Raw genomic sequence first — 25,814 nt, forward strand, 5'->3', positions numbered from 1 at the left:
GTTTTACTCTAGGTTAATGACAATCCCAAACACAACTTCAGCAGTCTTGTTGAGATGTCAACAAGGTGATTCTAAAATTTATATGGAAAGACAAAGGTAGTAGAGTAGCCAAAACAATCCTGCAAAAGAACAAAGTCACATGACTCACGTTATTTTACATACTATCATTTTAAGACTCACTACAAAGCTACCATAATCAAGGCAATGTGTATTGGCAAAAGGTTAGACATATAGATCAATGGAACAGAATAGAGAACTCACAAATATACCCACACAAATACAGTCAACTGTTTTTTTTAATTTAAAATTAATTAATTAACATATAGTGTATTATTAGTTTCAGAGGTAGAGTTCCGTGATTCCTCAGTTGTATATAATACCCAGTGCTCATTACATCACATGTCCTCCTTAATGTCCATCACCCAGTTACCCCATCCCTTTACCCCCCTCCCCTCCAGCAACCCTCAGTTTGTTTCCTATGGTTAAGAGTCTCTTATGGTTTGTCTCCCTCTCTGATTACATCTTGTTTTACTTTTCCCTCTCCTCTTCTATCACTCCTCTATTTTGTTTCTTAAATTCCACATACGAGTGAAATCATATGATAATTGTCTTTCTCTGATTGGCTTATTTCTCTTAGTATAATACCCTCCAGTTCCATCCACGTCATTGCAAATGACAAGATTTCATTTTTTGATCACTGAGTAATATTCCATTGTATATATGTGTGTGTGTGTGTATATTTATATACACACATACACAACATCTTTATCCATTCATCTGTCAATGGACCTCTGGGCTTTTTCCATAGTTTGGTTATTGTGGACATTGCTGTTATAAACATTGGGGTGCAGGTGCTCCTTTGGATCACTACATTTGTATCTTTGGGGTAAATACGCAGTAGAGCAATTGCTGAGTCATAGGGTAGCTCTATTTTTAACCTTTTGAGGAACCTCCATACTGTTTTCCAGAGTGGCTGCACCAGCTTGCATTCCCACCAACAGTGTAAGAGGGTTCCCCTTTCTCCACATCCTTGCCAACATTTGTTGTTTCCTGACTTGTTAATTTTAGCCATTCTGACTGGTGACTGGTGTGAGGTGGTATCTCATTGTGGTTTTGATTTGTATTTCCCTGATGCCGAGTGATGTTGAGCATTTTTTCCTGTGTCTGTTGGCCATTTGTATGTCTTATTTGGAGAAATGTCTGTTCATGTTTTCTGCCCATTTCTTGACTGGATGATTTGTTCTTTGTGTGTTGAGTTTGATAAATTCTTTATAGATTTTGGATACTAACCCTTTATCTGATGCAACTTTTGCAAATATCTCCTCCTGTTCTGTAGGCTGTCTTTTGGTTTTGTCTACAGTCAACTGATTTTTGAGACAGGTACAAAGGCAATTCAATAAAGAAAAGATAGTCTTTTCAACAAATAATGCTGGAACATTTAGATGTCTATATGCAAAATATGAAGTAATTAAATAATGAACCATTACAAATATCTCACATCTTATACAAAAACTAATTCAAAATACATCAGAGGCTGAAATATAAAATTTAAAGCTATCCAAATTCTAGAAGAAAACATAGGAGAATACCTGCATGACTTTAGGTATGGCAAAGAGTTTTTAGATACGACAACCAAAGCAAGATTCATAAAAGAAAAAATATAAACCAGACTTTATCAAAATTTAAAACTTTTGCTCAGAGAAAGACATTAAGAGAATCAAAAGACAAGACACAAAATGGAAAAAATATTTGCAAACATAAATGTGATAGGGATGCCTGGGTGGCTCAATCAGTTAAGTATCTGCCTTCAGCTCAGGTCATGATCCTAGAGTCCTGGGATCCAGCCCTGCATCGGGCTTCCTGCTCCGTGGGGAGTCTGCTTTACCCTTTGCCCCTCACCACACCTGTGCTCTCTCTCTTGTGCTCTTTCTCTCTCTCTCAAATAAATAAATAAAATCATTCAAAAAATAAATAACAAATGAGTAAATAAAAAATAAATAAAGTGATAACGGATGTGTTTCCAGAGAATATGAAGAACTCCCAAAACTCAATAAGAGCTAGGGGCACCTGGGTGGCTCAGTCGGTTAAGTGCGCAACTCTTGGTCTCAGTTCAGGTCTTGATTTCAGGATTGTGAGTTCAGGCCCAATGTTGGGCTCCATGCTGGGTGTGGAGCCTACTTAAAAAATAAAATAAAAAATAAAAAAAATAAAAACTCAACAAGAACTAAACAATAAAATGCTAGACAAAAGACATGAAAACGCACTTCACCAAAGAAGATGTGTGGGTGCAAGCAAGTAACTTGGCTAGTTATTAGGGATGTGCAAATTACAACCAAGTGCCCAAGTGCTCAGAAGTATTAAAAGCAAGTGAAGCTCTCAAACCCACTGCTAGGAAGGCAAAATGGCACAACCACTTGGGAAAAGAGTTTGGCAATTTCTTATAAAGCTAGATGTTCATTTACCATAAAGCCCAGAAATCCACTCCTAGATATTTACCCAAGCAAATTGAAAACTTACATACAACCAAAAACCTATACACAAATATTTATAGCTTTATTCATATTCACCAAAAATTGGAAATGGCCTAGATGTCCTTCAGTAGGTGAATGGATCACTAAAACATGGTGCATCCATATAACGAGTACTATCAACAAAGGAATACTACTCAGAAATGAAAAGGAACACACTACTAGTTCACACACCAACATGAATAAATCTGAAATACACTTTGCCAAGTGAAGGAAGCTAGATCCAAAGGTTACATATTGTGTGATTCCATTTATATGACATTATGAAACCGACAAAACTCTGGGGATAAAAAGCAAATTCCAGTGTTTGTCAGGGATTGGGGGTGGGAGGAGGGGCAACACAAGAGAATTTGGGGGGTCATGGAACTGTTGTGTAGTACTGTGGTGATGTGATACATTTCTCAGAATCATAGAACTATACACCACAAAGAGCAAATTTTATTGTATATAAATTTAAAAACTCAACCCCAATTTCAGGAGAACCCCAGATGAAATTCAGACCATGACAACTGAACCTAACTGCATTAAAATGATTGACACAACCATACCAAAAGGTTGAGGAAGAAAGGGGACCTAGCACCTTTGGGAAACAGTGTGTTGACCAAATACCGTAAAGCTAGAAATAAAAAGAACCATACATAAAAAGAATCAAACCACTACACTTTAATTGGGTGAATCTGTTTCTACCAAGGGTATGGAATAACAATTCTGGAAGGGCTTCATAGGTATACTATGGTTGAACAAATAAATAAATATATCGTAGATAATAAGAGCCAGATTTCTCACTGTGGGAGAAAGAAATTACAAATAAGCAAAGAGGAAATTCCAGAATAAATCCTGTGGCACTGGGTTGGCATTGGAGGTATCAGCATTAACTCATTTAAAAATAAATATATAGATTGTTATGGACTATGTAATTCACATGTTGAAGTCCTGAAGTTAAGTGACTCATTAGGATGGGGCCCTAATCCAAGATGACTGGTGTCCTTATAGGAAGAGAAAGCAAGAGAGATCATGGCCAAGTGAGCAATCCTGCAAGCCAAGGAGAGAAGCCTCAGAAGAAACTAACCTGCACCTTAATCCTGTACTTCCAGCCTCCAGAACTGTGAGAAATAAATTTCTGTGTTTAGCCACCCTTTCTATGGTATTCCATTATGGCAGCCCTAGCAGACTAGGACACAGAGCGATACAGAAAGAAATCTAGATATATGTGTATAATTAGGTTTATTTCCTTGCTTTGTCTGCTGAGAGGGACTAGAAGCTGGAGCCCCTCCTAGCAAGTAGCACAACTAATCCTCTAATCTTGGTTTCTAAATACATTCTCAATCCAAGGAACCAGGGATCCTTGGAGAAGCAGATAATTCCAGGGCTGGGGCAGGGAAAACATAAGATCATCCTGAAGCACTGTGTGGGGCCAGAAAGTAAGGAGGTGCTAAAGGGAAAAATTCAGACTGGGTTGGTATGGCAAAAAGGATGCAGGGATCAACCTGAAAGAGCTCCCAATGGCCCAAGTGGAACAATTTGAAATTTGAGCAACAAAATAAATTATAGTAATAGATGACAATCCAAATAATAAAATAAATATCCATGAGATCATACTCAAAAAGGAAGGAAGAAAGGAAAGGAGGGAAGGGAGGGAGGGATAGAGAGAAAGAGAGAGAAAGGAGAAGGAAAAACTCTTTTTTGAAAAAGAATTCCAATAAATAACCATAGAAGGAATGAGTGAAATCACCATTAGAACACCACAGTAATTATTGCCTAAGGTGAAATCCACCAATGGATGCTAAAATTAGTGAGCAAAAGGGTAAGGAAAAACAGGATATTTGCATGGTCTCAAAGTATCCCCCCCCCCCACAAAAAAAAAAAGTCGTTAATGACAAAAGATCTCCCCCCACCCAATTCTTGTTAATTGTGAAGGGAAAATAAAGTAACTTTGCAATGGAGTACCCTGGCCAACACCACTTTGATCAAGTGCTCAAGGTCAGCATCACTAGTAAGAAGACATCAGTGTCATGTACCCTCCAGGATGATGTGCTGTAAAAGGCATATCACCTCAATCGTATTCTTCACCAAAATACATAACTCTATCTAATCATGGTAAGGCTTCAGACAAACCCAAATTGAAAGGCATTCTACATCACACCTCACCAATACTCTTCAAAAGCATCAAAGTCATGCAACAGAAGTTAAGACCAAGGAACTACTTCCGATGGAAAGAGGCTAAGGACACCGAACAATAAAATACAGCTCAGGGTCCTGGACTGGACCCTGGAACAGAATAAGGATACTTACTGCAGGGAAAACAATGAAATCTGAATAGTCTGAAGTTTAGTTAATAGTATTGCATTAATGCTAGGTTTTGGTAATTGTACCATGGTTATGTAATATGGTAACATTAAGAAAAGTTGGGTGAGTATGCACGAACTATCTCTCTCTCCTATCTTTGCAACCCTTACTCCTGGGATGAAAAGAAGGGAAAGAGAAAGCAACACTAGGTGTTTTAAACGTGGAAGAAGAGAGAAGGGAGTTATGAAATCAGTGGATTTGCACTGATGTTAAGCACTTAAAGGAGATGGAAAGTTCATGAGCCATGTTGATGGAAACTCAACAAAGAAATAGAAGATTAGAAGGCAAAAGACCTAAGTTCTAGCCAGGCCCTGTGGTTCGCCCTGCAAAGTTTGGCAAAATACTTACATAATTATAGATAATATCTGTAACACTTTACTTAGATAATACATAAGAGATGATTCTAATAGATTCAGGTTTCTCACATATGATTCAGTTTCACCATGAAAAAGGTGGTGATAACAATAATCATGTTGCTTAATGAAATAGCATATTTAAATGTTGCCATGAAAAAAGAAGTAATTTCTGTTTCAGATTCTGTTTCTTCATCTGGAAATTGAGGATGAATTTCTCTAGGGTCTGTCCAAACACACAGGACTGTAAGTGCAACATAAAATATATTATATAGACGTTATAATAGTAGAACAAGATCAGGTTTTCTACATACATTCATATCTTTCTTTGACAGCAACAATATGTGGAATTTTTTATTAACACAAGTTATCTTTTCAATAGCACATATATGAAAACTGGAATAAAATTTACCTTAAAGATAGATGTAAGAAGTGGGGAGAGGCGCTTCTCTTTATAAAAGCATTATTTATGAAATCTTTAAAAGGTAAGACTATGGAATGCATAGGAACGTTTCCCTGGTGCATGAAAATGCAACCTAATTTTAATATAACCAATTTAATGGTAGATTGTCAGAAGTGTTATCGCTTTCATCAAAGCACGTCAGCCTAGTATCCATGCAACACACATATGCACAATGTGTACGTGTGTATGTGTACGTGTATTCAAACACATAATGATGGGTGGGTTCTTTTCTTATTTTATGTGTCAGAAAGCTGTATGAAAAGTGTATCAGGAAAACAATGACCTCCTTCGCTCTAACTCACACCTTGGCTGATCTCGGAGGGTGCCTTCTTCCTCCCCTGCCCCCCACTCTCCACAGCAGCAGCTGCGGGCCTGAAATGAGGAAACCTGACATCAACAACGTGTTCCCTCCATTCCTGTCCCCAGTGGGGCAGACAGGAAATGCCAGCCTCCTCACAGGAAAGCCTGTTGTGGTGAGATTTCCCGATTTACTTTATAAAGGCAAGAAGGCCAGATACAGCAGGAGATAAGCACTCAAGATTGCAAATGCTTATCATCTCTCAGGGTTCTGGGCCCCACAGCCATGACCAGTTGCTTTTCTAGAGATGCAAGCCAAAATTCAGTTTGGTTGCAAATTGAAAAGCCTCCCCAACTGAAAAATTTGACCATCCACCCTTGTCAGCCCTTAGAGAAAACCATTGCAGACAGCTTGCTGAAGTCTGACCATGAGTGGTATTCTCACCCCAGGAATCCCTAAGCAAATTAAGAGAATCATCTAGGGGTGCAGTAAAAAAAAAAAGCTTGGGGTAGCTGGCTCCCCAAGCTCATAGCCGAAGTCATGGTACCCATTTGCCTCTTGTCTCAACTGACCCATGAAATGTTCAGCAGGAACCCTCCTCCCTGGCTTTGCTTTTTCACTGCTGATATTGCTTCTATAAATGGTTTAGCAGAATGCAAAGGATAGGGATCTCAAAAGCATAGACAGCTAGCTAGCTAAGATGTTAGCTGAGTCAAAAAAGGACACACGGAACTAGCTCCGTTTGAAGTCAAGCACACTCTGGGATCCTCACAGGCCGACCCACCCTTGGGTCAGAACTTGGAGAAGGGAGTGGTAAGGATTGGAGGGGGCATTACACACTTACCTATTTCTTCAAGATCCACTTCATTCCACCCCTCCCCTTCTCGTCAATTCTTATAAAATAGAACCAAAATCATCACCCGCAGAAGCAGCAAGCAGGCTTCACAGGGTGTGCAACAGAATTCCTATTCTGGGGCACCTGGGTGGCTCAGATGGTTAAGCGTCTGCCTTCGGTTCAGGTCATGATCCCAGGGTCCTGGGATCGAGTCCCACATCGGGCTCCCTGCTCCTTGGGAGCCTGCTTCTCCCTCTGCCTCTCTCTCTCTGTCTCTCATGAATAAATAAATAAAATATTTTTTTAAAAAAAAAAGAATTCCTATTCTGCCCATCTCCACATTACCAATCACTCTGAAGCAATGAGAATTTCACGGTCATATACTCAGTTCATCCGTGCATCCCTCACAAATCTGACCTTTTAAAAAGAGAAACGAAGATTCGGAATAAACCTATGTTCCCCTTGAACTCAGCCAAAAATCTAGGAGACACCTTACTTCACAAAGTCTGATTTAAAAACATACACCAAGAAAATGAAAACACACCCTCGACTTTTGATCTCTTATCTAGGGAAAGCAGGTTCTTTGAGAGGAACTCACAAGGCAGTCAGTCCCCAGTGTTTATTGTGTTAAGTGGGGGGACATTGTTTTGTGTTCAGCTATGACGTGCATTGAAGTAATAGTGAGCCACCGTGCTCTCTCCAGGACCCCACTGTCCCCATCTATTAAAGTTGAGGGTTACCAAAATAATAATAATGACACATCAGACCAGTATTCGATCAGACAAATCTGTACACAGCGTCTTTTCCATCTAGAAGTTGGAAGCGCTTGGTTGAAAGCATCTCAATTCTCAAAAGACTATCCTTAGGTATTAGTAATAGGGATATTACTGATTATCTGTCCCCATTCAAATATCTCCCACACCTCACCCCACTCCTACCACCTCCATTAAAAAAATATATACCCCAAAGACCTTTGTGTCAGATATAATTGGCATGGGCCCAGCTCGACTTTTGCCTAGGTTTTTTTCTTTTTTCTTTTTTAAATTGGGGTTATGAAGGCAGGTGGGGAACAACTAATATAGCATCGATATTTCAGACAATGCTGCTCTGGTGTCCTTGGTAGCCAGAGTAAGCATACTTTTACTTCCGGGGCATTTTTCTCATCAGCATCCCAAAGGGTTGCTTTGTTTTCAACTAACATGGTCATCCTCCACCTCAAAGTTGCAGTGGACGCACCAGTTGTCCCACTCTATGCAGTTATGTTTTGAATCCTTTAAAATCCCTGATTCATCCTCCCTAACACTGTGATGGCAACTCCTTCTACAAGCAGTTCTGAATTTGATGCTTTTCATTAATTCTGTTCTCTTCCCTCTTCTTGAGGGTTGAGTCAGTCCAGGTTGATAGAGCAAAGATAACATAGTCTTTGCAAATCTTTGCCTTCTCAGAGATAGCAAAGTGATATTACTCAGGTCCTTCCCAAGACCCATCCTCCCGCCCCTGGCAAACAAATGAATGAATGGATACATGAATGAATTATTCCATTCAATCAGAAAAAGCGTCACCCAACCTGGAACCATACTGGAATTATTATGAAGGATTGGCATTGGCCCAGCTAACTTTTGTCTCGGTTTTCTTCTTTTCTCTTTTAAACAGGAGCAAGGATGAACAATGTCTCCCAATAACCTAAAAAAATATAATCATAGATGAGACTAGTAATATGCTCTTTAGAGTTATAAAAATTTAAGATAGAACAGTATTCAGGGATTATCTAATAAAATTAATCAATTAATATTCATGAAGAGATAAGGAGAGAAAAATTTGCTAAGGGGGTTGAAGGAAAGAATATAATGTATATAAAAATCTTTGGTCTTAAGAGCTCCTCTTTGCCTTAATGCTTGGTCTTATTCATTCTCCAGTAACCTCACCTCTTCATCCACAGCCCTGGGAAACTTTTTTTTTTTTCTTAGAGAGAGAGAGCACGAGAGCATTTGAGTGGGTGGGGGGTGAGGTGGGGGTAGGAGGTAGGGGCAGAGGGAGAGAGAGAATCCCAAGCAGACTCCACACTAAGTGCAGGGCTCAATCCCAGGACCCTGAGGTCATGGCCTGAGCTGAAATTGAGAGTGGGACACATAACCAACTGAGCCACCCAGGCGCCCCCATCCTTGGAAACTTTATATATGTTTGATCTGTAGGCGGGGGTGAGGGATGAATCTGTTAGCCTAGGAGAGGCCCATTCTTTTGCACCAGTTCAGATCACAGATCTCTCGGTCCAGCAGTTCTCCATCCTTGCTCTGAGTGCTCCTTATTTTGCACCCCATGCTACCCCGTCCTAAGGTCCTCTGTTACACTGAGAATACGCATGAATGGGTGTCTGTATGTGTGTGTGTGTGTGTGTTGGTATGTGATGGGAATCAAAGGACCGACCCGCTCACACACGTCAGAATCCAAAGTGCCCCAGTCCGACAGCTCTTCTCATGGACCCTGTTCTACTCACTGCCTCCATTTCCTGGGCTTATCTCCCTGAGCAGATTTCCCACTTCTTCTCTCTCCTTGTAATTTCCAGGAGCTCAGTCTAGGTTTGCAGCCTTCAAGGACTACAAGAGGATGCAAATAATGAGAGATAAGGAGCATGACATCTTGTTGGCTACCCTTTAAAATCTGAAATTGCTTGTTAGAAGAGCAGGAAGCAACTTCCTTCCTTCCCATCATTAAAAGTAAAGGGAATAGAAAATGTAGAGGACATTGAAACTCAGTGTGGTTTAAGTCTTTATTTGGGGTGGAAAGAACCACAAAGACCAGAACACTGCTTTATACACAAGGCTACACAGGGCCAAAAACATGGTGGATGTGCAATAAATAGATATTGATCATCATAGCAGGTTCCAGAAAAGTTGAGTAAAGTGTGTCAACATTGTCAATTCTTTTACTTGCTTGCAGAAACCAAATCATGGCAAAATACTATTCCCTGGTTGTATTAGTTTGCTAGGGCTGCCATAATATATACCAAAGTATTAGTGGCTTAAACAACAGAAATTTGTTTTCTCATTGTTCTAGAGATCAGAAATCCAAGGTCAAGGTCCCAGCAGGCTTGCCCTCTCCTGAGGCCTCTCTCCTTGGCTTGCAGTGGGTGGCCTTCTCATTGTGCCTAAACATGGTCTTCCTTCTGTGCTCCCACATTTCTGTGTACTAATCTCCTGTTCTTATAAGGACACCAGTACTATGGGATTAGGGCCCACCCATTTTACCTTATTTACCTCTTTACAGTCCCTGTCTCCAAATGCATTCACATTCCGAATTACTGGTGCTGAGGGCTTTAATATATGAATTTCAGAGGGACACAATTCAGTTCATAACACTGTCCATTAGAAGCAGAACTAAAACTGGAACCCAAAGTTTCTAACCCTAGAACATTAATTTGCCTTTGATTCACATCCTTTCCCAGGTTAAATAATCTCACAGAATTGTAGTTTATGCTAATTGGAAGGCATCTCATGGTGATCTAGTTGTAGCTCTCTCATTAGCCAAATAAGGAAGCTGAGTCCTCATGGTCTTGCTGAGAATTATAGAACCCAAGATGGCACCCCCCCTCCCCAACTAACCCCTCTCCCCTACTGGGGGTGTTTCTTGGATTCCAATCTCCCAAGCTCCTAAACTCAACACCAGAGTCAATTGCTAATGACCAGGCTCTGGATTGCAAATCGATGGCCCAAGGAAGCAGCCTGGTAGGGGCTGGTGAGGGAGCAATAACCATGGAGCAAGAAAGCCCCCACCCCTTTCCCTTTGGAAGCAGTTAGAGGGATAAGCTGGCTTTAATGAGTCTTCCTGCCCCTTTCCCTTCATTCTCTCCTTTCTTAGGCTCCTCCTTATGGCAGCTGTTACCAATTTCAGCAATTTTCTTCTGGCAAATTGAAGGCTCCAGGTGACAAAGGGAGTTGGCTGTATCCTCCTGGAGGATGAGATAGCCTGGGTCCTAATCCCACCCCACCCCTGCTCCCAGACAGGGTGGTTAGGGCTGCCGGCACTCCCCGGGTGGGCATCCACAAGCCTCCCTACCCTGTCGTGTGTGCAAACAGGTCCAGCTCAGAAACCCTAGCTGAAAGGGAGTCCAGACCAGTCCTCACTTCATTCTCAGCTCATCTGTTTCTCCAGGACCACCAAGATTTTATTATTTGCATGATCCTCGGCACAAATACCCATTCTGGCTCTTAAAATTACAGGAAGAGAAGGAAATAGGAGGCATCCATGCGTGCGTGTGCACAAACACATGCACGCGTGCACACACACACACAACGCTGAAGAGTTTGGTACAGAACTAACAGAGGACACCTCCATCAGTAGACCACACCCATGGTGCCTGGGGAGAGGGAGGATCTCTTGATCCCTGGTTAAACCATTTATGTAAAAAGGAAGTCCACACATGAGCACTGACTTCCTCCAACCCTGCAAAGCAGAAAATGAATTAACGACACTCAGGTGAAATGTGCCTGTCCGTTTACCCTTAATAACAATGTGATGGTTTTGTTTTGTTTGTTTTATATTCCCTTATTGTTCAGAAAGAAGAGCCAGAGTTAAGTAATTGTCCCCCTTCTCTGACTGTCAATTTCAGTGTGGACACGGGGATTCCCCCAGAAAAAGAAACATCTCAACACCTGCCTTCAGGGAGCTGACAATCTAAGGAAGGGAGGCCAACCTTGGATAGATAGGTCTACAGATAAGGATGAGAGTTTAAAATCTGAAGCAGGTACTCAAGTGGTCTCCTAGAAGTCCCTTTCAAGAAAAGAAAGGAGACAGGGGGGTGAAAAGAAAACAACTTCAAATCTCCAGCTGTCCTGAAAAGAACCTCTCTTTAAAGAGCATGACACCTGTGTGGGATGTATTGTCCGACAGAGGAGCACCTTCTGTTTTATTTGTGGTTGTTCGGAATAGTGTTTGTTCCCTTTGGGAAGGAAGAGGACCTCTCCACCGTATCCCAGGAATAAAAATATTGGGGGAACTCACTCACGTACTTCAGTCCCCTCCCCTCCCCAAGCCTGTCTTGTTTTCCTAAGCAATGGTCAGGAATGTGCTGGGCGGGGGTAGCCTGGCCCTCAGCCCCGAGCCCAGGCAGCCCCAGTCACGGTCCCAGGCTGGCCTTTCACCCCAGAGCTCTCCCTGCTGCTCTTATTAAGCAGCAAAATGTTTCAATATGTTGAGCTTTGGGGGAGGGACAGAGAGAAAAATCGGGATATTGTTGAGAAGGAAATAATGAATAACCCTGCCGCCAGTCTTCATACCCCCCACGTGGGGAGATCTGGGTGATAAGTGTGCTTTCTCCAGAAATGGAATCCTAGCAATTGCTTTTGGTCAGAAATTTCCAGAGCCAGTTGAGGGGTGGGGAGTGGGGAGGCGGAGAAGAGGGAGCAGGTACCAAGTTAATTTTCTCAGTGTCCGGAACCAAAGCAGTCAGGGGTCTGGGTACCCAAGAAAGAACGGACAGGGGAAAGCTTGAGAAACTGAGGCTAATTCTCAGAGGTGACAAAGCTATGGTTTTGTTCTCACAAACTGACACACTCTCTACCCTTACCTGTCACCCCCTGCTTCCCCCTACTTTGCCCCCCCCCCCCAACACACATACCCAAGTTCAGCTACTCTGGTCCCTGCCAAGTGTTCTGGGCAGAAGCCTGGTGCGCAGCTCCTGGTTACTGGAGACTCAGGAGAAGCAAAGTCATGGAAGGGTGTGGAAACCACCCACCCAGGAGGGAGCACACAGGCAACTCATCAGCATGGCAAGGCCCAGCTGTTTTGTGGAGAATGGCCCTGGATTGGGCAACTAAAACAGTGAATGTGGATAGGGACTCAGAAATCTGAGCCCCATTCAAGACCAGGGCTTGAAGTGAAGAAATGAGCCAGATTCCAAAATTTTATTAAAAAAACACAAACTCGAGGACCCAGAAACGACTCCTGAGTGAGGGTCTTGTTAAATGTTTTAAAATTGGAACTCAATAATAGGGTTGCTTCTGACATTTGCAAATCTCCTAGCTCTTATAGATGATGCCTGGAAAATGTGGGTCAGAAAAGGATGTATTCTAGGGGAGGTCCAAATAAAGGGAAGAGTCACCTGTAAGTAAGCCGAACTTAAGGGCTTGAAAGAGCCTAGAGGATTTCCATCATATTGTTTAAGTCTGAGAAATAATTATTTGCACAGCAACCACTTAAAACTAATCACATAAAAGCAGGCCTGGGTCTCAATGTCTCCTCTTGGCTTTACATTTGTGATATGTGTGTGGTTCCCAGTGTTCCTTGACATTTCCTAGCACCGCCGTGAGGTTTCTGGAAAAGCAGCAAGGGGCAGATGGGTGGCTGTCTATTAGAACAATTCATCAGACAGCAGTTGAAATATTGATAAGAAAACGGAAATCAAATTAAAAGACGGGAAAAGAGAGAGGAAGGGGGAGTGGGATGAAGAGAGGCATCAGGGAGGAAAGCTGCAGGGCTGCAGGGCGCACAGACCAAGGAGTCGTTTCTACACCCTCCCACCCCCCCAGCTCAAGTAGGGACTGAGGCTGGCTGGGTGGATACGCTGCAGAGAAAAGCACATTTTGATTCCCGGCAGCCAGCAGGTTTAATTGGGCACCGAGGATCGGGGGACTCTGGGCGCAGAGAACTAGCACTCAGACCTCGAACATCCTGGAGTTGCTGGAGTTCCGCTCCTGCTGGCTGAACAGGAAAGGGTGTCTAAGGTGAGTGTTCGTGTGTGCGGGATCCCTAGGGGAATGCGGAGGTCGGGGGTGGTGCCTCTCTCGCCAACGGCTACATGCTCCAGTTGCAGCAGAGAAATGGGAGGCTTTCTGGGACTTTTTCTTTCTCTCATTCTCTCCGGGGAGCTTTCTTTTCTCTCCTCTTTCCCCCCCTCCCTCTCACTTCCCTTGCAAATTTCACTCCAACTTTCAAAGAAAATGGGGGACACTCTCAGCAAGGACCCCGGGATAGAGGCAGGGAATGGGAATCTAGGAGCCCAAAGGAACATACCTGGTCCCTGAACTCGTGTATGTATGTTGTGGCTTCAGGAGCCAAAAAGCTGGAATTTGTTAGTGGAGAGAAAAAGTGCTTTATCAGAAACACATTGGCTGCGGGAGAAGCTGCACATTGCCACGTTAAAGATGGTTTAAGAGAAGGAAGGGGAGAGGGAAGAGACAGCCGCTGGACTTGGCAAGGCAGGGAGAGACTCACGCAGAGGCACCTGGCATCCTAGGGTGGTTTTTGCACCCGCCAGCCCAAATTTTCAGACTCAGACACCATCTCCTCTGCCTCTAGAAATAAGGCTGTGTCACTCTGCCGTAAAACTGTTTTCTTTAAGAAGCAGGGGCTGGGGGAAAGGGCCTCCCTAGACCTCCAGAAGCTTCTGCCCAAGTCTTCCTCCCCAAGCCAGTAACAGGGAAGAGGGGGGCAGCTGGACACTGGAGGAGCCCTAGGGTCCTAGGGGAGCCAGGCAGAAGATCTGTGCCCTGAGGGCCCGAGCTTGGCAGCTCCGTAAATATCTGGTTCCCTGGGGTCTTGGGCTGCATCCGTGGGGAGACCTACCTCTATCCCGGCAGCGTTCTCTCTTCTGGCTCGGACGGGCCCCCGGCCCCGGTGTCCGCAGGTGTGAAGCCACCCAGGCCCGGGGGAAATGCGTGTCTCCGATTGTGGGTAGGGGAGGGTTACGGGGCTGTGGGAAAGAGACCCAGTGGCGTCAGCTGGCTCTCAACCTTCACCATCTCGTAGCCCGAGGTCTGGAGGCAGAGGCGCAGGGCAGGTGCCCAGTACGCAACCATTCAGATCCTCCCTAGCTGGCCCAGGAGGATCCGAGCCTCCCAACTCTCGCGTCCTCTCCCTTTGCGTTCCTCCTCCATCACCAACCCCACCCCACTCCCCCACCGTCTCACCCGTGTGGTACTGTCGGTGACTGAGGTTTCTCCTACCCAGATTGGTCCTTGGGCCTTCCCGACCCTTCCTCACCAACCGAGGATGTTTCAGACAGTCCCAGACACATCGTCTTACGTCAAGGTAAGACATGACAGCGTCTTTAAACAGGTAATGACCCCCCACCCCCTCCCCACGCCGCCACTCTGCCACCCAGGCCTGTGGTCCCTCCATCCCCTTTCCCGGGTCAGCGGGTGGATCTGGAGCCCGGGGCGCTCCCAACCAGATGAGGGTGGCACAGACCCTCGGGAACCCTTGACTGAGGGGGCACGCTCTCGGGCCGGTACTGTTTGGAAGACTGGAAGTGGGTGAGCCTGGTGAAGGCTGGGCAGGGAACGGAGAGCCAGTGTCCGATCCCAGTGGGTCTTGCGCTCGCGCCGCGGGCGCGCAGCAGGTTTCAAGTTAAGGGTCTGCGTGTACTTGGGAGTGTGCATGTGAGCCCGTGGGCGTGTGTGCGCGGGTGTGTGAATGCGACGCTCTCCTCCCACCGGTTCGACACCCCGTCGGTCCTCAAGCCCACCTTCCTCGGCCCCACCCGCCCGTCCAAAGCGCAGATTGCTATATTTGACAACATATAGAACGTTGGGGGTTTTTTTGGTTTTTTTTTTTTTTTCACTCACAACAGTTCCCAAGAATGTAAACAAACCGAGGCCGGGACATCTGGGTTACACGTTTAAAGGAAAATCCGCCGGCGGGGCGGGGCCGAGGGTGCCCGGGGTAGGGACTCCGGCGCGACCTCCCTCCTTCCGGGTAGCAGCCGGGAGCCGGGACTGTCGGAGCCTTCCCTAGTTCCGAGGAGGAGGGGCCCACCGCGCTTCTGCAAACCCACCCGTCTGGTCCTGGCCCCGCCCCCTTCTCCCTGAAGCTCCGCCCCCGAGGGGCCCCCCACCCCCACCTGCGTGCCCGCGCCGAGCTCCCTCCTGCGTCCGCGAATGCCACCGAAGTGTGGGACCGTCTGCCGGCACGTGGCCACCGCGATGGGGTGCGACTCTCAGGAAGCGCCACTTTTGCGTTCGGCCCTCGTCTCATTTCTCTAAAGGGAAATTTGTTGAGACAGGGTAGCAAGGCCCCCATCCCCACCCCCTCCCGAGGTCTGAAGGAGTTTTATAGTCACTTTGGGGAGGACAGGTCCTGGAGCCTTGGCGCGGGTAAGAGGTGTTTAATCTGTAATGAATGAACGAAAAATAAGTGAATCAATGTATCGACAATCAGTCAATGGATGGCTGGACAGACGGCTCCCAGGAGGTGGTGGAGCGTACAGTGGGAGACTAAAGCGCGCTGGGGTTCGCGGCGTCCGGGTGTCCGGAGAGGTTAGGCAGGCCGTGACCCCTCCCACCCCGCCACTCCCAGTACTCCGAGCTAAGGGAGCTCTCACTTCCAGCTCTGCCCCAAAGGCTGCAAGTGGCCCCGGGGTGGGGAGGGGCAGTCTCTCTCCCACCCACAGCCCTCCCACCCCCACCCCCAACCCCTGTCTGCACACACCCGCGGACCCAAAACCTCGGGATGACGAACCCCAGGGGGCAAGTTGGAGCCCAGGAGACTGACCCAGGCCGAGAGTCAGAGAGAAAGCAAACTGGCCCAGGAGAGCAGAGAGGTCCGGAGTGGGCAGCAGGGAGAGAGGCGGCAGTCTAGGAGCTGTGGGCAGCCAAAGGAGCCGCTCGCCGCAGGAGCTCTTTTCAAGGGGCAAAAAATGGATTTTTCAGCAGCCACAAAGTTTGTATTGTTGCACAAAGGGGTGCATTGATGGCGGCGAAAGGTCTGCGTAGCAGGGACAATCTTGGGTCTGTTCCTCCGGCTCCCTACATCGACCATTTGCCAGAGGGGCACAAACAGTTCCCTGCTGCCAAGCCCCTGCCATTCTGCGTCAGGAACCTCCGAGGTTGTTGACAAACACCGCGCGGGCCCAGGCGCCCAGGCCCGGAGCCTGGAGCCCAGCCGGGCCGCAGCAGCCAAGGGTGCCCACTCCACCCGGCAGCGATCTGGGTTCTGAGAACCCACAGAGTGCTCTGGGAGTTTCCGCAGGGGAGCGGTGAGGGCAGGTCTGAGGCTGGAAAGAGCAAGGGAAAGGGAGAGAGGGAACGGGGTGACTCTTTAGGACAATGACATCGCAGTAGGTGAATAATGGTGGTAACGTTAAGGTAGCCCTTACCTTTGCCAGGCCCTGTTCTAAATATTGCATTTGTACTAACTCAATATTAATAACAACCCTAGGAGGTAAGCTATTTTGCAGATGAGAAACTGAGGTATTGAGAGGTTAAGGTAACACAGCCTGTAAGGGATGGGGCCAAAATACAAATAATAAGGGCAAAATTGTGCTGTCAGGCAAGTTCCAGACACTCATTTCAGGTTTACGACAGCCCTTTGAGGGTTAGGTCCTATTACAACACCAATGTACAGATTGAGGCACAGAGAGGTTAAGGAACTTGTTCGAGGCCACAGAGCTGGTCCATGCAGAGCGGGAATTCAAACCCTAGGTCCCTCAGTGAGACTTTCGACCTGGATATTCCACTTGCAGATATGGGGATTCATCCTGCCCCCGCACTGTGCAAATCCCTTGTCAATCCCAGCGCGGGGAGCACAACCCGGAAAGCCCCTCGCCCACCCCACGAAGACTGGCTGGGTCCTCGACTTTCCCTCTTTGCGAGTCTCCCAAACTCCTTGCTCCCGCTGCCTCACCACGTAGCCTGCTGATTCAGCCCATGCTGCATTCTGGAGGAGACACCCCCCCCCCAAACCAGACCAAAGGAGGCTTATAGCCCCAGAATGTTCACAGCGACACGGCTCAGGAGCAGCATCTGGCCGGCAGGTCCTGCAGCGGCGTTTCAAGGACGCAGGTCTGTACTTAGAATAAATGCCGTTTGGGGCTGACGGAGATCCGAGAGGCTGAAATGCTCGGGTCCCCGCCCCAGGCCCCGGTCTAGGCGCCGCCGCTGGGTGAGAGTCCCGGCACCTGGCTGGTCTCTACCTCTTGTCAGCCTGCGCTCTCTGCGCTCTCGGACTCCCTCGGGATTTCCTCGTCGACGCCGCGTGGTCTGGGGACCCGGCCCGGAGCGCCTGGGGCTCGGGGCGCAGAGACCCTCCCCCAGCCGGGCCAGCCGACCCCCGGCCCTCCCGCCGCCGCGGCCTCCCACGTAGCGTTTTGAACCCGCTTGGCGCTAAGGCAAGAACGAGCGTGGGGAGCGGGCAGGGCGAGCAGAGGCTCTAAATCTTCCTTCAATCTCTGAGTAGATGAAGTCTGAGAAACAAATTCAAAGCAGGCGCGCCTGCAGAGCCTTCCTGCAGAAATATTCCCCGGCATTCAAGCGCATCCAGGGGCGGCTCGAGCTGCCTTGTTTGGCTAAGGTCAGACGAGACTCGAGTTCTCCAATAAAAATAAATCTCAAATTAATTATGGCCTCGAGCGAGGGGCCAGACACTTGAAGCTGCAGTTGTGCAGTCTGGAGTTTTGGCGCTCGCTCGCCCGTCCCTCCCCCGCGCTCCCGCCTCCCCCCCCCCCGCCCCCCCCATCCCCCCGTTGCCAGCTCGAATACCAGCCGAGGCCGCGCTGGACCCGAGGGGCGGGAGAGGAGGGAGGACGGAGGGGAAAGGATCCGCCCGAGACGCTCTGCCAGGCCTGGCATCTTTCGGGGTTTCAAGTGACGGAGCAGTCCCCGGGGCTGGAGGCACCCCGGGGACCCGGCTCCGATTGTCGCGTCCTCCCACCCCCAACCTGGGCTGGGACCAAAGAAGCCCAGGAAGTCGCGTCTGGAAAGTCTTGACCGGGTCAAAAGGGCTGACTTTGAGCGAGCCAAGACACGTTTCACCCCGCCGCACCCCTCCCGGGGGGAAGCAGGACTTCCGCATCTTTGAAAATACTGTCAAGTGCGGACGGTGCGAGGCAAGCCGTCCGACCAAAGTTCCAGCGAAAATGCTCGAAATCCAAATATTTCCTAAATATTCGCCCTCCATGTGCATGCTTTCTGTACGTGACCCTAGGCTTAGAAATGTGTCATGAGTTGTTTTGTGGGTCCCCCAATTGGTAGCTTTTGTTTTAAAAGCTGGCCGGGCTTCCTTGGCTGCGAGAGCTCCCCGACTTGAAAGCCAGTCGGCGCTGGTGGAATGGGCGCTGATGGTCGCAGGCACCAGCTCCTGGGCACCAGCCTTGCCCAGTCTGGGAAAGGCAGGCAGGACAGTCTGGTGAGCCAGGAAAGAGGGTGTGTGCAAGCGTGTGGGCTGGGGTAACCAGTCCCCAGCTAAGCTAAAAGAAGGGAGAGGGAGAGAGAAAGGGGAGGGAGAGTGGGGAGAAGGGGAGGGGTTGCACCTCCCCAACGCAAAGCAGTTTTCATTCGTAGCGGGCCTTACCACAGGCTCTCTATCAATTTGTCTCAATGCAAACATTCAAAATATTCTCTTTGGCTGCTCGTGAAAACAATGTGAGCTGCCAGGATCAAACCATCTTTCCAGATGTCTGGTGGTAACCACATGAAACAGGGCAGACTTGTTGACTGTTGTGTTTGGTTAGGGCTTTTTCCCCCTTCGGGATTTAAAATAGAAGCAGCAGGAGGAGTTGAGCTTCAAACCCAGAGTTACGTAAGTGGGGCAAACTTGCCCACCAGCATGTCAATATGGGGTGAAGGGAGCCTCAAATCCCTCAGAGAGCTGTTGTTCCCGGTTGGGGGGGTTCTTTCTAGGTGGAGGACCTCGTGAATGGACAGGAGCTCCTCACCGAGGGGCTGGTAAATAGCAAAAGGCATGGCGTCAGTGCTAGTCAATGAGTCACAAAGGGGTGACAGTTATGCCAATGTCACCCTCTCCCCCCCATCTTCAAAATTATGAAATAGCCATAGCTTTGGTTTTCCTGGGAGAAACAGAAAGTGCTGTTGAGTTCCACAGCTAAAACAGGAGGGCAAGTCCTCATTTTAATGTAGTTAATGAGCAACTCTCAATGGGAGAGGAAGCTCCTGCTGAAAGGAGTTGGGGGTGCTAGGGGTGTGAGGGTGAATGTCCTGATCAGTGCAGTGAAGGTAAGAATATGCTCTTGGCCAGGCCTCCTAGGAGTAGGGAAGAGAAACCTAGCCAGTATTTCTGCCATGGAGGTGCCTTCTCCAGCACTAGGAGGAGTGTGGAAGGAAGGGGGAGCGTCCGGCTGGTGTGGGGTGGCCATTAACAACCTCAGTGCTTGCCCAGGACCAGGAAGGGGGCCTCCCGGTGGTGGAGTTGAAATCCCTTCTGCCTGAAAGAGGGGCAGTGTGGCTGGGGGTGCAGGGTTTCTGGCCAGGTCTGGGTGGGAAGCGGTCTCCCCGCACCCTCCTGAAAGCCCTGTTGTCGTTTGAAGGCCGGCAGAGTCTGGGCTGAAAAGGAAACAATTTGGGGTTTGAAAGGATGTAATTCATTCTTCCTTTCCCTTTAACCTCTTTCCTCTCTGGAAAGCATGTGGAAAAGCTGAAGGGAAGAGGGAGAGGGCAGGCGGCCGGCCGAGGGAAGGAAAGGGTTAAGCCTGATTTCTTTTAATTGAACTCCAGAACTGGTGGCCCCAGGCAAAGGGGGGGGGGACTGACCCCGCTAGCGGTAACCAGATGTGGCGGTCCCAGGGGAGCCCCGGAGCAGACCCCTGGATTGAGAAGCAGACAGGAGGTGGGGGGGGGGTCGGCCCGGCCCCCATCCCACCCCCACCCCACCCCCACCCCACTCCCCCATAAGCACACCGAGTCTCAATTGCTGGCAGGCTGCACCCGCCACTCCAGGTCTGGTCACGTTCAGACCCGCGTCTGTATTCGAACCCAAAATTGGAGCTGAATTGATGAGACTAATTTCGAGAGGGGGGTGGGAGGAGGGAGGGAGGGAGGCGAGCTAGCTTTCTGGCTCAATTGCTCCAGAAGAAATAAAGAATTGATAAGTCACCTTTTTCGCCGCTGTGGACACCCTTTTGAATTTTTTTTTTTTTTTCTTTCCAATTGACTCGGATCTCCTCTGGATTTTTTTTTTCCTCCTTCCCCGGGTGGACTCTTAAATAAAAGTGAAAAAGTCCAAAGCGTGGTCTGGAGAGCGTGGAAAAGGTAACCTGTCTTGGAGGTTGGGGAGAAGGGAGTCAGGCCGAGAGCGCCCGGGGGTGGGGTGGGGTCCCCTCGCTGCGCCTGGACTCCTGAGGCTGCCCCAACTGGAGCGTTCGGCGGCACTGCGGGGGGACGGGGGGAGGTCTCCGGATGGCGGGGACCGACAAGGCGGGCCGAGGGCCGGCTGGCCTCCTGGCCGGGTGGGGATGGTGGTCCCGAGCGCTGACCCCGGGGGCTCACCCGGGGGGAAGTCTGAGTCTGTGCGGCGATCTTGCGTGCTGCGCTCTGGAGACCTGCGGACCAGCGTGGAGGGAACGTCCTGCGGTAGTGTAGGTTTCTCGGCGCTCGGAGTAGCACTGCATAGGCGGCTCTGGCCGAGCGCCGGGACTTGGGCCATCCGGTCCAGGTAAAGTGCGAGGGGTCTGACCCTAGAAGGCGCGGATAGGTGGCCTAGGGTGCCGCCGGTCCCGGCCCCGGGAGGGCGCCGGGAGCTCTCCAGGAGCAAAGGGCCGAGGCGCGCTGTCCGGGGGCGCCCTTCTGCTAACAATGCGCTGGGAGCCTAGTCCGCGCCCCCGACGGTGGGATCCTTCCGAAACCGCCCCGAGTCCGCGTCGACCGGTGAACCGCTCCGAGTCTGCCGCCCCTCGGCAGCCCAGGGCCCGAGTGGAAAAATTCCCACTGGATGCATTTTTTTAATGGTTGGTTTGCGTCGGTCTGCGTCCCGATCTTCCCGGGCAGTAGGCTCCAGGTTATCCCCAGCCCGAGTAAACTCTCCCCCCCGCCCCCCCAATAAGTTTGACTCCGGCTGGAAAAAGCATTAATGAACGTATCTGTGGGAAGAAACGGAAAGTGAATGAGTCAGGAGGGCCACCTTCGGGCCAAAGGCCCCGGGAAAAGGAAGGAGGCCAGAAAGACATTTGGTTTTGGACTTTTGGGGAAGGGGGTGGGGGTGCAGACTGCGGGAATCAGGGCGCGGGCGCCGGGCGTGGACCCCGGCATTGTTCCCAGCTCGCTCTTATCTCCCAGGAGCAAGTATCCTGTGTGCGCAGCGCATGAATGTATCTGGGCATCTCCGGGTATATTTATATAGTGTGTGTGATGCGAAAAGCAGGACCAGCAGAGGGGAGGAAGAGGGGGTGTGGGGGGAGGGAAGACGAGGGAGAGCAGAGGGGAGAGGAGAGGAGAGCGCGAGACAGAGAGAGAGAGAGAGAGAGAGAGAGAGAGAGAGAGAGAGAGAGAGATAGGACTTCCTCCCCGATTCGCAAAGTGAAGTCACTTCCCAAAATTAGCTGAAAAAAAGTTTCATCCGGTTAACTGTCTCTTTTTCGCTCCGCTACAACAACAAACGTGCACAGGGGAGCGAGGGCAGGGCGCTCGTGGGGGGCACGCAGGGAGGGCCCAGGGCGCCAGGGAGGCCGCGCCGGGCTAATCCGAAGGGGCTGCGAGGTCAGGCTGTAACCGGGTCAATGTGTGGAATATTGGGGGGCTCGGCTGCAGACTTGGCCAAATGGACGGGACTATTAAGGTAAGCGATGGGGCAGTGGGCGCGGGAGCGGCGGGGCCGGCCGGGGCGGCGAGGCAGCGGGCAGGCTTGGCGCGGGGCGCCGGGGTCCCGGAAGACGTGGCCACTCTCCCTTCCTTCCGTGCCCCGGCTTCGCGCCGTCTCCTCCCGCGCTCGGGTGGCGACTCTCACTCGCGGGGGCGACCCTCCGGGCTCACCACAGACAGCGATCTCCCCCGCACCCCTTGTCGCAAAGCCGCGTCCGGCCCCCCACCTACGCGCTGCGGGCCGGGCTGCGGGCGGGGGTCCGCGGGAAACCTAGGGACCTCGGGCGCGGATCCAAGCCTGGGGCCGGACACCTCCGGGTCCACCACTCCCACCCGGCAAGCTGGGCGCCTTGGCCCCGGCGCTGGGCACTCGCCTGGCGGCCGGCTTCCTCTTACCCGAGGCCGAAGGCGACGGGGGAGGGAGCGGCAGCCGCCACCCGCTCGGGTCCCCCGGCCTGGAGGGCCCTGGGGCGGGCAAATGGACGGGTTGCAGGAGGCTCGGGGTGCAAGTGAGTGTGCTTGGGGGTCTGTCTGAGCGGGCTCCTCGGATGGAAGTCCCTGTTTACATGTCAGCGCGGGCTGGTTTCCCTTCCTCTGGGTACTTGTGTTGCTGAGCTCTCGGCGCTTCAGAGCGGCCGGCTTCCCGGGACTGACGGGCCGGCCTCTGCGCTCCGCGGGCCGGGGATCTCTCTGCAGCCTCGGTCGGCGCCGCTGCCCCGCGCCCGGCCCCGGCTCTCCGCGCCCGGCCCCGGCTCTTCGCGCCCAGGCGTGCGCAGGCTCCAGCGCAAGGACACCACCGTCCTCCCCAAGAGGGTCCCGCGCCCTGCAGAGCCGCTTCTCCTGCGGTGGCCGGGTCTGAGCCGACGGCCCCGGCGACCGCCCTGCCAAATCCACCCCCCCTACCCCGCCCTCACCCCACACCTCACGCCAGGCTCTAAGTTGCAAAATGCAGCCCAGAGGGATGGATGAGGGTCTGGGTTTCGTGTTAGACTTCAGGAGTGTTGATTGCCTTCTCCTTCTGGAAGCGGGAAGTGGGGCCGGGAGCCGAGAGGAGGGGCACCCCCTAAAGTGACTGACCTTAGAGGACCGAGAGGAATGAATGGGACCTGGGGTCGGCTTCCAGGCTGTCCCGCAACATCAAGCAGGAGTCAGTCTGGAAAAACTATTAGGCTGGTGAGGTGGGGAGTGGCAGAACCCGCCATTCCCCAGAACCCAAAGCAATCAACTCCTCACTCAGGGCTGAGTTAAGAGGAGAGGAAGATGTTGTGCTTGGAGAATTTAGGAGATTTTTATCATTTGGGTGAAGTAGTGGTTTTTATTTTCTAAGGTTTTTTTCTGAAAGTTTGAAACATGCTGACTGAGGTAAAAGGCACCAACAGAAGGAACTTGAAAATCTGGAGATGAGATAACTGATTGTACTGAGTTAAGGGGAGCCAGCCCGAGTCTGGGTTCGTCCAGTTTAAAGTGTGTGGGGGTGAGGAGTGTTCCTATGGCGAGGGTGGAGGTGGCCACCAGTCATTTATGCTTGTTTCTCTTCACGCTGGTGTGTGCCTGCAAGTGTTTGTGTATCCCTGGTTTGGTAAAAAGGATGCTCGACTCTAGAAAACTCCCCTCATTAGGACACTTACCACTTACCCAGAGGCAGTCCCTCTGATCCGGAAGGGTGGTAAGATGGCTCCGGGGTCTTGATGTGGACACCCTAAGGAGAAGTGAAGCAATATCTCCATGATGCTCAGACCTCTAAGGCCCTGAGCAAATGGAGGAAGCTGTGGTCTGTGTACCCAGGATGTGCTAACCTCTTTAGAGACACACACAAGGATTGGCATGGCAGGCAGTGAGAACAGGCTTAGGAGAGGCCCCTGGTCCTTCACGCTAAGGATGGAGGTGAAGGTCTTCTTTTTCAGGTGGGTGGTGGGAGCCTCTGAGTCCCTCCAAACCCTCCTCAGGAGCACCTTCGTCTCTCATCCAGGTGACCTGGTTCTGCAGACCCACCCACAGTGAGAGTAGTGGCTTCTCAAGTCCTGAGAAGGGACTGCAGTCCCCAAAATGCTGAAGGATTGAGTTGTTAGTGTATACTTCAGTATTTAAATTGTGTGAAAGCCACACAATTTCCTGTTCCTGTGTGACCTTTGGATCTTGAGGTTCCTAGACCCTATTCCTGCAAGGGTTCAAACGCTGTGTTTGGAGGGCACAGTGGACAAGGGGAGGCCAGTGGATTTCTAGCCTCCATGTGAGAATGCACAGTCCATTGAACCTGTTTGAACTTCAAAATCTTTGTACAAATGAGACAGTGGGACTAAATTACCTCTACAGCATATCTTTCCAATCTTCTGTTCCTAAAATATCATGTTTATATGAATTTCTAAGGACCTGTACTTGCATGTCCACGAAATCCAGTTCTATACAGATTGAGGTCTGTAGACAGAAATCTAGAATGTGTGTCTCCAGTTTGAGTGACCTTGACAAATCATCTTTGAGTAATTCTGGAATGTGATTTTTATGCACCTGCATGTTTCTTCCTCAAATATAAGGCATGTCTATATTTCAAAATACGTGGGTCTCCACACTGCGGAGGTATTTGGTCCAGGATGCCAGGGAAGTCTGGATTGCTTTGCAGAAGGTTTTTATTCTGTGCATAATTTGCACAACTCATTTTGATTTCAAAATCTTAATCTTGCTGCCCTTGTTATAAGTCCTTCCGTGTCATGTTCTCTCCTCCTTTCCAAGAATGTCTCCTGGGAAGGCTCTGAGCATCACGTTGGGAATACCAAAATTTTCAGGAGCCGTTTCACTCTTCTTTGGCCACAGACAAGTTAACCTGCGATATTAAACAACACCTACCCCACCCCTGCTCCCCACAGTTGATATTATCAGTGTTGAAAATCACGTGATCCTGGTTGCTGCTTAAGAGATGACCTGGTTTCAAAACCTGCATCTTAGTTCTAGGCAGTCTTCCATTGAATCTAGTTACTCCATCTATGAAAGCTTGATTCAATGCACATGGTACCATTAAAGACGGGGAAACAATCAGAGAAGATGCAAACGTGGTGAATGAAACAGGGAAATGCACAGCGGACTCGAAGTCAGAAAGCCTGAGTTCATTCAGAGCTGCTACTTAGTTGCCGTGTGCCCTATAGCAAGGCCCTTCAGCTCCTTAAATGTCAGTTTTCTCATCTGTAAAATGGGGCCAAAATACCCCCTTGCCAGAAATCACAGTGAGGATTAAATAAAGTCTGGTACCTTAGTGGAATGCACATTCGTTGAATTTCTCCTTGGGGATAGGGGCTTGTGGGGATCGATTGGTCAGAACATTAGATCACAGGTCTGGATGTCCCATAATATATGTTTTATTAATTCAACCAATATTGATTATGTGCCTATTATGTTCCAAGGCTCTGCTTTCTGTGTTGAGAAGAAAGCAGGTTATCAAAACCCTGCTAGAACGTATACTCTTGTAGAGGGGGCAGACA

The 25,814-nt window shown here is 49.4% G+C and overlaps 1 protein-coding gene and 1 long non-coding RNA gene across 3 annotated transcripts in view; one reads left to right on the plus strand and one right to left on the minus strand.

Moving 5' to 3' along the window:
* Positions 1 to 13,715: 13,715 nt before the first annotated feature.
* LOC118013390 lies at positions 13,716 to 16,141 on the minus strand. Its single transcript, XR_004680003.1, has 3 exons — positions 15,879 to 16,141; positions 15,660 to 15,797; positions 13,716 to 14,510 (listed from the first exon to the last, which is right to left on the minus strand). It is a non-coding gene; the product is annotated as an uncharacterized LOC118013390 (long non-coding RNA).
* A 4,607-nt stretch (positions 16,142 to 20,748) lies between these two features.
* The window catches only part of FLI1 (Fli-1 proto-oncogene, ETS transcription factor), a 115,293-nt gene continuing 110,227 nt past the window's right edge, over positions 20,749 to 25,814 (plus strand). The window contains exon 1 of one of the 2 annotated variants that reach the window (XM_035009285.1): positions 20,749 to 20,799. Coding sequence is in view for 1 of the 2 variants with exons in the window: in XM_035009283.1 (XP_034865174.1) it covers positions 22,304 to 22,321 (18 nt within the window). In the remaining variant the exon portion in view is untranslated. Of the gene's footprint in view, positions 20,800 to 22,002; positions 22,322 to 25,814 lie in introns of those variants that run through there. The other variant, XM_035009283.1, reaches the window with a different exon arrangement.

The sequence above is a fragment of the Mirounga leonina genome, unplaced genomic scaffold, assembly GCF_011800145.1.
Source record: "Mirounga leonina isolate KUSES-001 unplaced genomic scaffold, KU_Mleo_1.0 Mir_153, whole genome shotgun sequence".
Taxonomy (NCBI): Eukaryota; Metazoa; Chordata; class Mammalia; order Carnivora; family Phocidae; genus Mirounga; species Mirounga leonina.